Source organism: Natator depressus, chromosome 15, assembly GCF_965152275.1.
Source record: "Natator depressus isolate rNatDep1 chromosome 15, rNatDep2.hap1, whole genome shotgun sequence".
Lineage (NCBI taxonomy): Eukaryota > Metazoa > Chordata > Testudines > Cheloniidae > Natator > Natator depressus.
In genome coordinates, this window is record NC_134248.1 from 16,588,522 (window position 1) to 16,602,927 (window position 14,406).

The 14,406-nt window shown below is 42.9% G+C and overlaps 1 protein-coding gene across 13 annotated transcripts in view; it reads right to left on the bottom strand.

Moving 5' to 3' along the window:
• Positions 1 to 14,406, bottom strand: part of ARVCF (ARVCF delta catenin family member) — a 431,820-nt gene that overhangs the window by 220,938 nt on the left and 196,476 nt on the right. For 9 of the 13 annotated variants that reach the window (XM_074972913.1, XM_074972912.1, XM_074972915.1 and 6 more), the window contains one exon: positions 10,947 to 11,191. The exons of the other annotated variants lie outside the window; for them this stretch is intronic. In XM_074972913.1, coding sequence (XP_074829014.1) covers positions 10,947 to 11,162 — 216 coding nt within the window. In that variant the 5' untranslated portion in view covers positions 11,163 to 11,191. The remainder of the gene's footprint in view (positions 1 to 10,946; positions 11,192 to 14,406) is intronic. 13 annotated transcript variants of the gene reach the window in all.

The following is a 14,406-nucleotide window of genomic DNA, read 5'->3' on the forward strand; positions in this document are numbered from 1 at the left end:
TAAATTTCAACAGTCAAATTCTACAAACCTATACTACTCTAGTTTAGGGCAGAGAATCTTAGTAGATATGCTTTGTTGCCTTTATCAAAGGAATTGATTAATCTCTGTAATTTGGAAACAAAAAGCAAAAACCGTGATCCAGTAGCTTACTGAATTTGTCAAGAACCCTACATGCTATTTGGGTCAGCAAAATCAATGGGCTTGATGTTACACAGGTGTAACACTACTGATCGAAGCGGTGGCTTTTTTCTCAGAAAACATCTGCACTAACTTCTTCTTCTTGTAGCTTTGCATTTCTGCGGTGTGCTCTGCTGTCCTTTTCAGCTTATCTTTTGCTTGAACCCCGGCCTTCAAGCAAAGGCAGCTCGGCAGGCGTGTGGAAGCCCTGGTCGTGCCGGAAGAGCACACCCAGCAGCACAGCCGGCAGCTCACTGGGCACCAGCGACGCAGCCAGCAGCAGCTCGCTGGGCACCAGCCAATGCAGGCACAGCATCACCCAAATGTCAGGAGGACCTTTCTAGGGGGCCCACTGACTGTTCTGCCCTCGGGGCCCAGAATTGCTGTCAGCGGGCCTGGCCATCTTTGGCCATTCTGTTCTGAGTTACACCAGTGTATGTCCCCTGACTTCAGTGAATTATTCCAGACTTGCAACAGTGAAACTAAGGGCTTGTCTTCACACAGAGAAGATACTATTACACTGACAGGAGAGCTTCTCCCATCTGCATAGTTAATCCACCTCTCTGAGACGCGGTAGCTCACCTGTCAACATAACTCTGCCGACCCGGGGGGGTTAGGTCAGTATAAAATACTGACACTCAATTACCGACACAAAATACAGCAGACAGCAAACTTCCTTATCAAAAAATAAATTAAAAAATCAACACTTGCTTATTTTTAATTTCTCTGTTTCAGCTGGCTCCAGAAAAATAAGTGATGAGAATTTTAAAATGAAACATTCAGTAGTTTTGTTTTCGCAGGTTGGTTTTGCTTGAGCAGCCAGATGCACGTTTGCACAGTGGAAAGAGATTGAAGTGGGGTTACTCTTAACTTGGTTGATTAATGGCATTTTGAGCTGGGTTTTCAAGTTGTCCTGACAAAGACAGCCAGTTTGGAATCTCTCAAGTCTTTCCTCCCTCATGTTCCCTTAAACCCCTACATCTCCCTAATGCCTTGGTTAAGTTAAAACAAAGGCAAAGCAAGAACTAAAACTATTTACGGATTCAAGGATGATATAGGATGTGGACATGCCTGTGTTGGAGAAATTTATTTCAAGTGTTCTCACTAGTTCTAAGGCAAAAGCCCTAGTGTGGCAAGAGTCTGGACCTGTATTACTACTATGTAGTACCATGTTAGTTAAACCTGCGAAAAGGCAAGTCTAATCAAAACGGCAGTAACAAAAGCTCTTCGGGCTAGAGCACTGACAATTGAAATGGTGGGAATCTTTTTTTTTAGAAATAGCCTGATCTACAAATAGCTTTTCTACTGCTTTTACTATCCCAGTTTGGAATTGTTAAAGCAGTAAAATTCCCAGAATGGGGATGCAGTTATACCAATCTAAGGCTCTTTTATACTGGTATAACTGCTTCCAATCCACACTCAGGTTTGTACTAATTTAAATATTTCAGTCAAAAAAAAAATCAGAATCTGTGAGGTATACAAACCCCACACTGGAGAACAAGGGGTTAAGGTGCTGCTCTAGGCTTAGCTAGCTCCACCCCACCACATCTGCAAGGCACAAGCACAGACTGGAGGAGTTGTTTAAAAGGGGAGCAGAACAGCTGGCTTGCGGGCAAGTGAGGGAAGAGAACAGACCTTCAACCCTTTGCTCCGGAGGGAGGAGCTTCCCAGACAACCACTGCCTTAAACCCCCTCCTTGAGGGAAGGATGGGCCAGATTGTGACACATCTGAGAGGGAGTCATTCCCCTCTCTCTTATTAATTCAGTTTCTTTGCATTAATTCCCCTTACTTTTTTGTTTATGGACTACCCCAGAAGTGAAGAGACTTTTGAAGTGATCTTGGCTGGAGGACCAAGTACAGGAAGAGGCAGGCCATCACAGGCGCCAACTCTGTGGGTGCTCTGGGGCTGGAGGACTCATGGAAAAAAATAGTGGGTGCTCGCCGCCCCTTCCCCCCCACGCAGCCCTGGCAATCAGCTCCCGCCACGGACAGCAGGTATAATAGGAGCCTTCCCTGGCGCAGCCACCAGAGGGCCACGGTGGCCCTGCCCCCTTCCCTGAGGCCCTCGCACCCACCACCGGCTCCAGCTGCCATCACCTGCCTATCTGCACTCCACCTCCCCACCCCCGCAGGTCCTGATGCTGATCAGCACATCGCTTCTCCTTGGGGCGGGGGAGTGAGGAGGGATGTTGCAAGGAAGCGGCAGGCGCAGGGGTCTGGCAGGGGAGTGAGGTGGCTTCACTGGGCATTGGGGCCACTGGCTGTGGGGCGGGAGGGGTGCTGGCTCTAGTGTCCGGCATTCGGGTGGGGGCCAGCTCAGCCTCAGGTGGGGAGCCGCCTGGAGTGGCACGCAGCCCGGCACTGTGGGGGCTGGCCCAGGGTGGGCGAGCCAGGGCTCCTCTGGTCGCAGGGGGCCTCAGGGCTACTCCTGTTATGGGGGGGTGGGTTGCGAGGCTCTGGCATGCGGGGAGGCAGGGCCTTGGGCAGAAGGGGCGGGGCTGGCTGGCTAGCCTCCTCAAAGTGGGGGTTCACCCGCCGCCTATGGCTCCCACCTGCCAGCGGGCCCCATCGATCAGCTCCTTCCCCCCCAGCACCTCCTGTCCGCCGGGTGATCACCTGTTCAGGAGTGCAGGAGGCACTGTGGAGGAAGGAAGAGGTGGAGAGAGGGGGCAGAAGAGTTGGGGCAGGGGTGGGAAGAAGCGGTGTTGGGGTGGGGGCTTGAGGGAAGAGGTGGAATGAAGGTGGGGTGTGGGGCACAGCAGGGGTCAAGCACCCCCCCGGAAATTGGAAAGTCAGTGTTTCTGCAGGCCACTGCAGAGGTGGAGAGGCCATGGGTTGGAGACCCTCAGCAGAGACAGAGCTGCTATGTCACACCTGGCAATGAGTCAACCCATTCATAGAACCCTACGTGAAATAGTAAAATCTGTATGGCACCTGGCCTTAGTGAATCTGTAATAACCCTTTAAAAACAGGATAATCACAAACCCTGCTCCAGAGAAATGCTTCATTCAGTTAGTGACGTTTAAGAGAGCAAATTACTCTGTGTTGTATAACAAAAGGTACAAACAAGAGACTCAATCCTACCCTCAGATGTATGGGCATGCAAAGGTACTAATGCATTTGCACAACTGCTAAGCGGTGCTGGTTTTACAAGACAGGCATACAGATGCTCATCATTGGCCTAAGTGCAGGATCAGGCAGTTAGATGAACAAAAACATGAATAAAATCAGATGAGAGCATTAAGTAGTAACTTAAGTGTAATGTGATAGCATCCTGATAGGGATGCAATTTGCTCTGATACACTAATTAAATTAGAGGGACACTTTCAAAATGGTGCACAAGGATTAGTTTCCTAACTCCCATCAATAGCAAGAGCCACACAGCAAATCCTAGAGCACTGCTTTGAAGATGTAACTTATTGCCCATCTTTGCACCTTTTCTTTGGGTGTTGGGTTTTTACATGGTGTGATCACAACCCCAAAAGTTTACAAGATGAAATAAATCTTTGAAGCTGTGGAGCTGCTGGACTAACACTGAGCCAGACAATAGTTTAAGGTTATTTGATCAAAATGTGAAAAACCCAGTGTTTGTATATTGTGTTACTTTGCCACTCCACTCGGGGAAAACAGCCATTGAAAACAAAATCAACGTACTAATTGTATTTATAGTTTCCGATCCTAGGTCTCCTAAGACAGCTCATCATGAACAAAACACATGCTGGGAGGAATAGGTATAGAATCACCACACAAGTTCCCCTACACCCACTGTTCAGTCAATATTCACTCCTTAGCAATGTATGCCAATTCCGTGTTCTCTACACAACACTAAATCCAGTTTTCCTTCCCCAGTGGGAACTATTATTTCCCATGAAACAGCATTCCATAAAGCACAGTAGAGATCTACAGAACTCACAGTAATAACACCATCAGTTTAAACAGCAAGAATGCAAATGGGTGACAGAGTATTAACATTCTAAGACACAATGTGCCTCACAGTAAATTCATGTCCACATTTCTTTTAATACCAGGTTTTGTAATTCTATATATTGTATTTGCACATTCCATTTTGGGTATAAGCTACCTGCCAGTGCCCTAGCCAACTGTTAAAGAAAATTCTAAGCTCTATTTGTAGAGCATTCACGAAATAAAGGTTAAAAGAATGAGAAATCAAGGTCAAAGCCATGAAAGGTTATTTTGTCAATTTTAAGTCTTTTCAAACTCCATTTTAATGGTCTCAATTCAAAGTGCAGGAGGGACAGTCCTGTGGGCAAGGCACAGGACACAGAGTTAAAAAGATCTGGGATCTACTGCACATTATTGCACAGAGTCTCTGTAAAACCTTGGGCAAGTCAATTAGTTTTTGTGTCTCAGTTTTCCACTCTGTAAAACACGGATACTTGCCTACCTTGCAAGAGCGGGAAAACACTTTCAAATCCTTGTAAAGCACTGCAAGATCACTGGAAAGAAGACTGGAGAGATCAAAGTATTGTTGTGTTGTAGTCATTGGGATAAGCTAGCCTGACTGAGAAAACGGTGCTGTATTTTTTTTTTAATGAAGCATTAACATGAATGGAAGTTGTCAGTGTACTGATAGGGGCAGGAGCCTTTGAATGTGAATATTTTTGGTCAGATCTCCAGTTGATGTGAATTGCCCTAGCTTGATTGAAGTTAATGCCAATGTATACCAGCTAAGGATCTGGCCTTTTATTGTTATAAGTTTCATGTCTGTGAGCTGTTTTTATTAAAAAGAATGTTCTTTAATATTAAAATATTATGTGCTCGGAATGGTTAGCCGCGATCCAATGACAATATTGCTCCTCTTTGCAGTTCAGGGTGCTATAGTAAAGACCCTATACATGTGCACTTTCATATCTTTTCTCTATCGTACCACTGCTCACAGTAGGAACTAAGTTGAAGTTTGATTTGAAACAAAGTGAAATAGAAGCAGGCAGATTAAATAAAATCCCTCACACATGAAGGGTTTTAAGGTTTATCGAGCTTAGAAAAAAAATCACATCATCACTGGAGTCTTTAACATTTGTGAAAGAAACAAGATACGCTCTATTCATAAATACCATACTTAAAAGGTTATTGTGCTATGTCTGCACTGGTAAAAGGATAAAATGGCCACATCCATCTGTGCTGCCAGTACTCTGACACCTTGGGACATCAAACTACCGAGTCATCTTTTTACATTCTTGTCTTCTACAGCAACATGTAGGGAAGCAAACAAGAATGCCTGGACAGCTGGCTCTGCTCATTTGAGGGCAACTGGATTTCAGTTTTGGTAACATATAGCCAGGGCCAGTCACATAGCTTCTAGTGCCCAAAGCTACAGAAGAATACACTGACCTCAATGGAGCTAGAGGTGGTATGGGTTTTAGCAAGAATTTCTATTAACAGAATGAACACTGTAAGATTAATATGCACTTAAACTTTACACTATTAACGTGTTGTAGGGCAGGAAAGGCTTCCTATGCCATTTTTAAGGGTTGCTGTGATACTGGCAGACCAGGTGACAGCTCATGCAAGGCCCCTAAGCCTGACTGAACACTGACAAATGCATAGCTGGAAACCAGTCTGGGTTACTGTGTGTTAGTATTGTTAAAATAGGCATTTGATTTATAAAAATGTGTTACTCTATGAAATGCTTGTAAGTTGCTGCATGAATTAATTTCACTTACAAAATCTGTATCCCAGATTAAAAGGTAATATTTAAGTGTTTTCTCTGAGACTGTGAAAGTTTTTGCTCTGATACTATAAACTCCCCAGTCGGGGGGGAAGCATTAACAAGTCTTAAATATTATAGGGATGGTCTAGATCAGGGGTGGGCAAACTTTTTGGCCTGAAGGCCACATCTGGGTATAAAAATTGTATGGTGGGCCATGAATGCTCACAAAATTGGGGTACAGGAGGGGGTGAAGGCTTTGGCTGGGGGTGTGGGCTCTGGGGTGGGGGTGCAGGCTCTGGGGGTGCAGGCTCTGGAGTGCCGGAATGGGGCAAGCCCCTGAACCTGCTCCCTGGTGGGAGCTCGAGGGCTGGACTGAAAGGCCTGACGGGCCAGACGCAGCCCACAAGCCCATAGTTTGCCCACTTCTGATCTAGATAATACTTAGTCCTGCCCTGAGTGCAGGGGACTGGACTAGATGACCTCTTGAGGTCCCTTCCAGTCCTATGATTAGTTTACCACAAGAAGTGTCGTCTCCCGTCCAACAAAAGAAGGCCCACAGACACCAGACAAGCCATGTATAACATCAGTGGACAAAAGACTTTGTGTGCACAAACCCTTGTCCCATCATCTTGAGCTCTGGGGGAATGGAATAAAAGTCCATAAGAAACTGTTATCTCTATGATGCTTGAACTCTGAGGGGCAAAGATTTCTAAGTAAAAGCAAGGGATCCCCAACCATTTAGCTTTGGTTAGCCCTAAAGAACATATAGAGCTTGCATATCATAGCAGCTTCTATCATCTTTTGAAACCTAACACTACAACTCATTTGTGTGAAAAGAAAAGGAGGACTTGTGGCACCTGAGAGACTAACAAATTTATTTGAGCGTAAGCTTTCGTGAGCTAATGCATCCGCTGAAGTGAGCTGTAGCTCACGAAAGCTTACGCTCAAATAAATTTGTTAGTCTCTCAGGTGCCACAAGTCCTCCTTTTCTTTTTGCGAATACAGACTAACACGGCTGTTACTCTGAAACCTGTCATTTGTGTGAGTATGTTAACCTGCTTTAAACATGTAAATAACTCTTTATTTCTTTTCCATAGTTAATAAACCTTTAGTTAGTTTATTATAGGATTGGCTACAAGCCTTGTTTTTGGCTTGAGATCTGAGGTGCAACTGACCTGGGTAAGTGACCGGTCCTTTGGGAATGGGAGCAACCTGAATATTGTTGTGATTTGTGGTGTAAGGGACCATCTATCACAGGGGCAAGCTTGTCTGAGTGGCAAGATAGACCAGAGTACTCATGATCTGCCAGTGTGCTCTTGTTTTGACTCTCTTTGCATCTAAGGTGGTCTAGGTGGTCTAGAGGGCCCTTTTTCCAACAGCATCTAGGGAGGCAATTACAGCTTCCTCTTATGATTGTAGCCCCTGCCACTGTGATCCATGGCTTTCTGGATTTCTAGAATGGATTACTGCAATGCCCTCTACATGAAGCTTCCTTTGGAGACAACTTGGAAGAGACACATGGTATAAAATGCATTTACCCAGGTTTGTTTAGCCGCATTAACCACATAGAACTTGTTACTCCTCTCTCCAGGAATCACACTTGCCAGCAGAGCTGGCTTCCCACATGGAGTTAGTTAATCATCCCCCGACCAAGGAAAGTACAAGAGGCAAGCACCCAGCCCCTGCACACCCAGGAACTTTGGCAGGCGTGCTGCCTCCAACAAAGGACTGTGCAAGCCAAGTACAACTGAGCTCCCCCAGTTTTTCCTCAGGCAAAACTCACTGAAGTCAATGGGAGTTACAACTGTTTATCAGCTCTCAGGGGGGTCATAGCGTGGTAACAATATTTAAGCAGATCTTCCCCTTCATGGTACATCATAGCATTTGGTTCTGTGGACAAAAAGACTTCAAGCATCATTCCAGACCTTTCCAATTAACATGTGAACAAACCTTTTCTGCAGTATTTATAATGGGAGAGGTGGTGAAATGACTTCCCTGGACATCAAAACAAATATTTTTAAAAGCCTTCAGCAACCCCCCCCGCCATGTTTTCCCCCATTTAAATAGCTACACTTAAGTAAAAATCTTTTTGCAATTAGAGTGCATCTCTGACATTATTTGCCCATCTGACATTTCCTGGTGGCGGTTAAGAGATGATGTACACTGCTAAATAATGCCTGAAGCATATGCAGCAAACGTAGACAAATGGAGTACAATTTGCTTGTGCTGTTTGTGCGCTCCAAGCTCACGCTGAACAGACAGAATGACATAAGATTATTTTTCTTTCCATTTAGTGAAATGGCTAGCTGAGCTGCTTGCAGCCTAGAACAAGAATATGCTGTTGAGATAACGAACAGCTTAAGATTGGTGTAAAAATAAAAAAAAGGAGTACAGCTGACAAGGTATCTAGAATGAATTAGAAACAACATTTGCATAAGTCCTTGATTTCGTTTTTAAAGGACTTCAGGAAACTATTACAATTCTCACACTTTGCTTCTGTCCTCTTCCCTTTTCTAAAACATTTTTTGTTTAAAATAAAACAAAAGAACGAAAATGAAGCTAAGAATGACATCTGGGAGAAGCTTGGGAGTGCATTATTACAAGGGAAAGCAGTGATGCTGCTGCAGGCATACAGCAAAGCTTTCTCTACAAATACTTCACTGAGTAAGTCTCTTGGCCAGTGCCCACCCCAACTGTCAGACAAGATGTAAAACAGAAGCCCTGGTCACAGGGGTCATTACAGATTATATGGCACTTTCCAAAAGAACAGGGTTGTTAATCCTCATTTCTTGCCCAAATTCCAGATGGGATAATTAGATTCGGTATATAATTCCCTTTGTAGATTCAAATGGAAAAACTCTAATATTAGCTACAAAGTTACGTTTTTGAAAGCCAGAATGGCCATACTGGGTCAGTCCAATGGTCCAGCCAGCCCAGTATCCTGTCTTCCAACAGCAGCCAGTGCCAGATGCTTCAGAGGGAATGAACTGAACAGAGTAATTTATCAAGTGATCAATCCTCTGTCGTCCAGTCCCAGCTTCTCGCAGAGGTTTAGGGACACCCAAAGCATGGGGTGGTGTCCCTGATCATTTTGGCTAATAGTCATTGATGGACCTATTCTCCATGAATTTATCTAATTCTGTTTTGAACCCAGTTATACTTTTGGTTTTCACTACGTCCCCTGGCATTGAGTTCCACAGGTTAACTCTGCATTGTGGGAAGAAGTACTTCCTTATGATTATTTTAAACCTCCTGCCTATTAGTTTCTTTGGGTGACCCCTGGTTCTTATGTTATGAGAAGGGATAAATAATACTTCCTTATTCACTTTCTCCACACCATTCATGATTTTATAGACTATCACATCCCCCCTTAGTTGTCTCTTTTTCATACTGAATAATCCCAGTCTTTTTAATCTCTCCTTATATGGAAGCTGTTCCATATCCTTAATAATTTTTGTTGCCCTTCTCTGTACCTTTTCCAGTTCTAATAGATCTTTTTTGAGATTGTTTACTACACAGAGATCTGTCACCCACCAATGAGCTACAACCATTCAAAAATGGCTGCCTTTCAGTGGTTAGTGACAGATCCCTATATACTGTAGCATATAGCTTGTAAAGTGCTGGGTGTACCCTTCATGATGAAACGCACAGTGAATGTAAAGCTGAACACTAATGATTTACAAATGAAGCATTTCATGTCTAGCCCCCAGAGAGGCCAAGGATTGAACACACATGTAGACTGAACTCTGGTTTTTACTTATACAGGTGGTCCCTTTCGGAAGAAGGATAACTTAGGGCCTGGTTACATCAATCCTTCTATTGATTTTAATAGGAGTTGATTAGGCTTTAAAGCATAGCCATGCAGGAAAGCTCATACTGTACCTGATCTGGCACCTTTCAGAAAGTCACTCAGAAAAAGCGAAGGTGCAGGTGTACCATTCTTCTAAAATGTATGCAGCATCCCCCTCTAGTGGCTAATCATCAGGATAACAACTTACAACTGCTAACAGCTAATGGAGTTACTCCTTTAGACCAAGCAGTAAAGGCCAATTCTTTGTGGCTGAATGTCCTAATTGAAAACAGATGCTAAGGATAAACAAACAGTGACTAGAGGGAGTAACATGGCAGCCATTTTTTGTACAGCTGTCTTTCACAAAATAAATTCCTCTATATCTACCCACTGAATTTGTAAGCTACTGAACACCCAGAAAGAACTCTCTGACTTGGACAGCATCTATGAAATACTGCCCACCAAAAATGTATTAGCATAAAGCTATTTTGACATCACATGAACCCTACCCATGTACCAATCAATGCAAGAGTCTGGTATGATTGAAGCAACCTCTAAAGTCCCTAGCAGATCAGGGTTTCATTATGGACCACAGCCTTCCCAATACTACTGTTTCTGCTGCATTATTTGCCACAGGCTTCCAAATCATTTGCTAGTTTAAAGAATCAGTTAGAAATACAACCAGTTTGTCACTTCACATTAAAAGAGTTAAGGAGCAAGCGGGAGGCAAAACTATGGCTGGGATTTATGAACAGACAAACATACAGATCAGAGCTTGTAACTTTAGAACAAAGTCCTTCATTTGAATAAACACTATGTGCCAAATCCTGAAGTCCTTACTCAAGGAGTAGGCTTGCAGTCCTTAACAGAGGAAATCCGCCATTTTCACCCAGTCCCTGTTCTATCAAACTCCAGTTGACTTCAAAAGAAAACTTTACTTGATAATGACATCACGGTTTGGCCCTGCTTTTAAAAGCATAGTGATAGCATCACATGTAGCAAGCACATGCTATAAGAGCCGGTGTGAAGGTCTTTATTGGGGTTTAATTATCAGAGAGCTATCATTTTTAGGAAGCATCCTTAGGGGTAAAAAGAGATGAGAGTAACATTTTATCCTAGGTGCTGTAATCCATGCTACCTCAATTAGTCAAACAAATATGCTGAGTTCAGTGTTTTTCTGTTTCATAATACACACTATGGAATGAAATGCTGATGACAAATAAATTGGGAGAGGCTCTTTACTTTCTGGAATGGGATATTCTGGGATGTGTGAATTCTAGTGACAGGTAAGAGAAGCAGGCTGTTACCTGCAGGACAAGTTGCTGCCACGCAGTTGCCAGTGGCTGACCATTGCCAATGTTGCACATGCTCATTCGTTCTGAGGGCTGATTAGCACGTTCAAGCTGCAAGGAGACATTGCGTCGCTCTTCTTCAAGTGCACGGGTGAGCCGCTCGAAACGAGCCTCTTGCTCTTTAACAGATGCCAAAATGCTGGCAGCAGACCTGATATCATAATCATCCATGATTGTTCTCAAATGTTCCTGCCTGTTAACTGACCAGGGCAAATGGAAAGGGTTAGGTAAAGGGGCAGGAGGGCACAGGTCAGAGGTTAAGAATAAAAAGCACATGTTAATTACTCTATTAAATAGCATTCACTCTAAGATGCAAACTCTAATTGCTCTTTGAAAAGACTTCATTTCCATCCATTGATTTGATTTTAAATTAAAAGTAATTACCCCAAGGCTTCCCTGTTTAAAAAAAATTCTCACCTTATATAGAATTATTATTTAATTCCTTTGATCTTTCTTTTAAAACTTCTGTCTCAAGAGATTTTCATGCCTCTTGCAAAACTAATTTCACTGTGCAAATAATAATGTACTTTTAAAAGGATATAAAGATAATATTACTTTTCTCTTTTTTGCTGGAAGAACATATTCTTTATAACTATTCATCTGGCATCTTTGTCTTTCACAGAATGGATGATAATAGTTAAGGCTTTCAAACAGTGAAGCTTCATGCTTCTGGACAACAAATGCCACACCCTTATTGGTTTTATACTTCATTTGTCCTAGCAGCGTCACTAATTGGGTATACATTTTGAAGGATCCTTGTAAATTTAGCAAGTTGGACAAAAATATGTTCATGCTATAATGAGAGAAAGGGGTAGCAAATTATAACACAGAACATGCTTTTTAAATGCAGACTCCACAATTACAGATGAAGTTTCTTTAAGCCATGATTTCAGCACCTTCTCTCAGATTGTATTACCAGGGTATTTGCATGCATGATAACCAATGAGAATTTTCACACATAGCAGTCAATCATGCAGCTGCTTGCTACTAATGTAAATGAGGAAAAACAAAAGGACACTTTCCATGGAAAATGTACAGGTTTGCTTGTCTCCACATGTTGGAAAAACACAGCAAATCAATCAAGTTTCTTTTGAGATGTCTCTGCATTGACTATGTCATTTTTAAGATGTTCTCCATAATAAGCCCTCTCAGCATGTGTGTGATGCATGAAGCTCAACTTCCCACTGACGTTGCAAATGTATAAAGTTAATGAAGAGTCAAAATATTTTGATATAAGAATTATGGACATTATGTAAAGATGCATGATGGTTTCAATTCAATCTCTTTACTGAAACTAAACTATAATGAGTACACTACTTACAATATCTGGAACTCAGGCACTCACAAGGCAATATTATCTGTTTTCCCCACAATTCAAGCAAGTTTCCTGTCTTGTCAGAAGCTACAGTACTTAAAACAATTCTTAATAAGTCCTTTCAAAGGGCTTTATCCCATTTCTATGTGATTCAGAGGGTATAGTTACCTGCTCAACCTATAAGCCACTAGTTCCTTTTGTTATCTATCTACAAAAAACCCACCAAGTACTCTTGCAGCCCTGCAACTTATTGTTAACTCCTAAGGAGTAGCCCAAGATCCTTTTCTGTATGGAAAAGCGAAGGAATTATGCACTCTTCTTCAGTCTCGCCTGAAAAACAGAAGACCTCTACTGTCACCATAACAAGTCTAATTTCCTTCAATGGCTTGTTTCTTCTTTTTTGGCATTTCACAATAGAATCTTCATGGTATTTTGTAGACTTTGGGCTGGATTGTGTCTTCAAGGCACAACCCTGCAGTAGTGAGGTGTGGAGGGGCTCAAGTTGCAGCTGGAACCATGGAAGGAATTCTGGCTAACTCAGATCCACCAACCTTTAACAGGTTGTAGACATGCACTCTCCCCTGCAACCAACCTTCTTCACTGGCAGATGAACGACTGCCACCACCAGCCATGCTAGTCTTACAGATTGACTGTGCTAGTCTGTAACGAGCTGCTCTGTAAGGGTGCCATGGGAAGAGAAAGTTCTTTGTTCCCCCTCCCACATCCCTTCTGCACCCATGCAGAACTAAGGGGTATGTAAACATTCAAAGTCTGCATTAATACTGCAGTGTATGAACTGAAGAACACCGAGGAATACCATATGCAGAAAGCAGAAAATCATTCCTTTCTTCTAGTTCTATTAAATGCTGTCAAATGGCGATACAGTAGCAGAGGTTAGGTTCATATGCAGTGCACTTGCTGCATGGAGAACAAGGTTTGTGTAACTCTATTCTGTAGCTGTACTGTTTATTTCCTCTTCCTACTTGTAGGGCTTCTCATCTGTTAGGACTGAATTTCCCCTGGTTGTTGTATGCAGCCCTCACTTTTCTAATCTCCCATCATTGCAGAGCAGTTTGGTTCTATCCTTTATTTGGTACCCCTCTAATTTTGGAGTCATCCACAAGTTTGATCATGGCTGAATTTATATCAAAGGAATACCTGGCAGAGACAAACCAGGGTGCAGACAAGCGTCTTATTAATTTATTGATCCAAAAATCCTCTGGAAATCTTAAGAGTCCTGAACTTGAGTCCCTGTGGAGAAAAAAATCACTGTTTGAAAACTGACAGATACCTCCCCACTGTTAGCAGCTTTTCAGACCCCCTGGGAGTGGTTCGTGGACCGTACAGTGGTCCGCAGACGATAAATAGAGATCTGCTGCCATATGTGATTTTAACAGGAGGAAAACAGATGTGATGAGTTGAAGTCCTGGTGTCACCTCTCCAAATGTTCCCCTACATTCCTCAACTCAAGAGCAGGTTGAAGCTGAGTTCCTGTGGAAAACTCCTCCTTGTTTTTGTGGAAAACTCAGTACTACAAAGCTTACCCTGCTTCCTCTAATAGCCTCTAAGAGGAAGCACAGTAAACTCAAGATCTTTCTGAAGCAGAGCCTCTAGCAGATGAACCTACCATGAATTAAAGCTCATTCAAAATTGAGGGATTCAGAAAAGTAATGGTTTTGAGTGATCAACAAGCATCTCTCTTGGCCTGAGCTAACAAAGCTTTCTCCAGAACACACAATGCATCACTCATGACCTGTTTCCATTATCTCTGTGGTACTCTGGAAATATTCCTATAAGATGCTTCCATAGTCTAACTACAAAAAGGGAATTAGTTGGGAGTGAGGTGAAGGAGAGGACTCCAAAATGGGGTATAAACTTCTTTAAACAAATTACAAATCTACTTTCCCCTAGCAATATAAAAATAAAATGCTAGAGAGTTCACACTGTCTTTCTCCTTAGGAACATCTAAGAACAAAAGTCTGAAAAATGAAGAGTCCCGCCTGCCCCCCGCCCCCAACTGATGACTTGAAGCAGCCGTGTCATTAATACAAAGGAAAAAGACATGGCTGATCACTGAGCTGCTGTATACTTTTCAAGCCA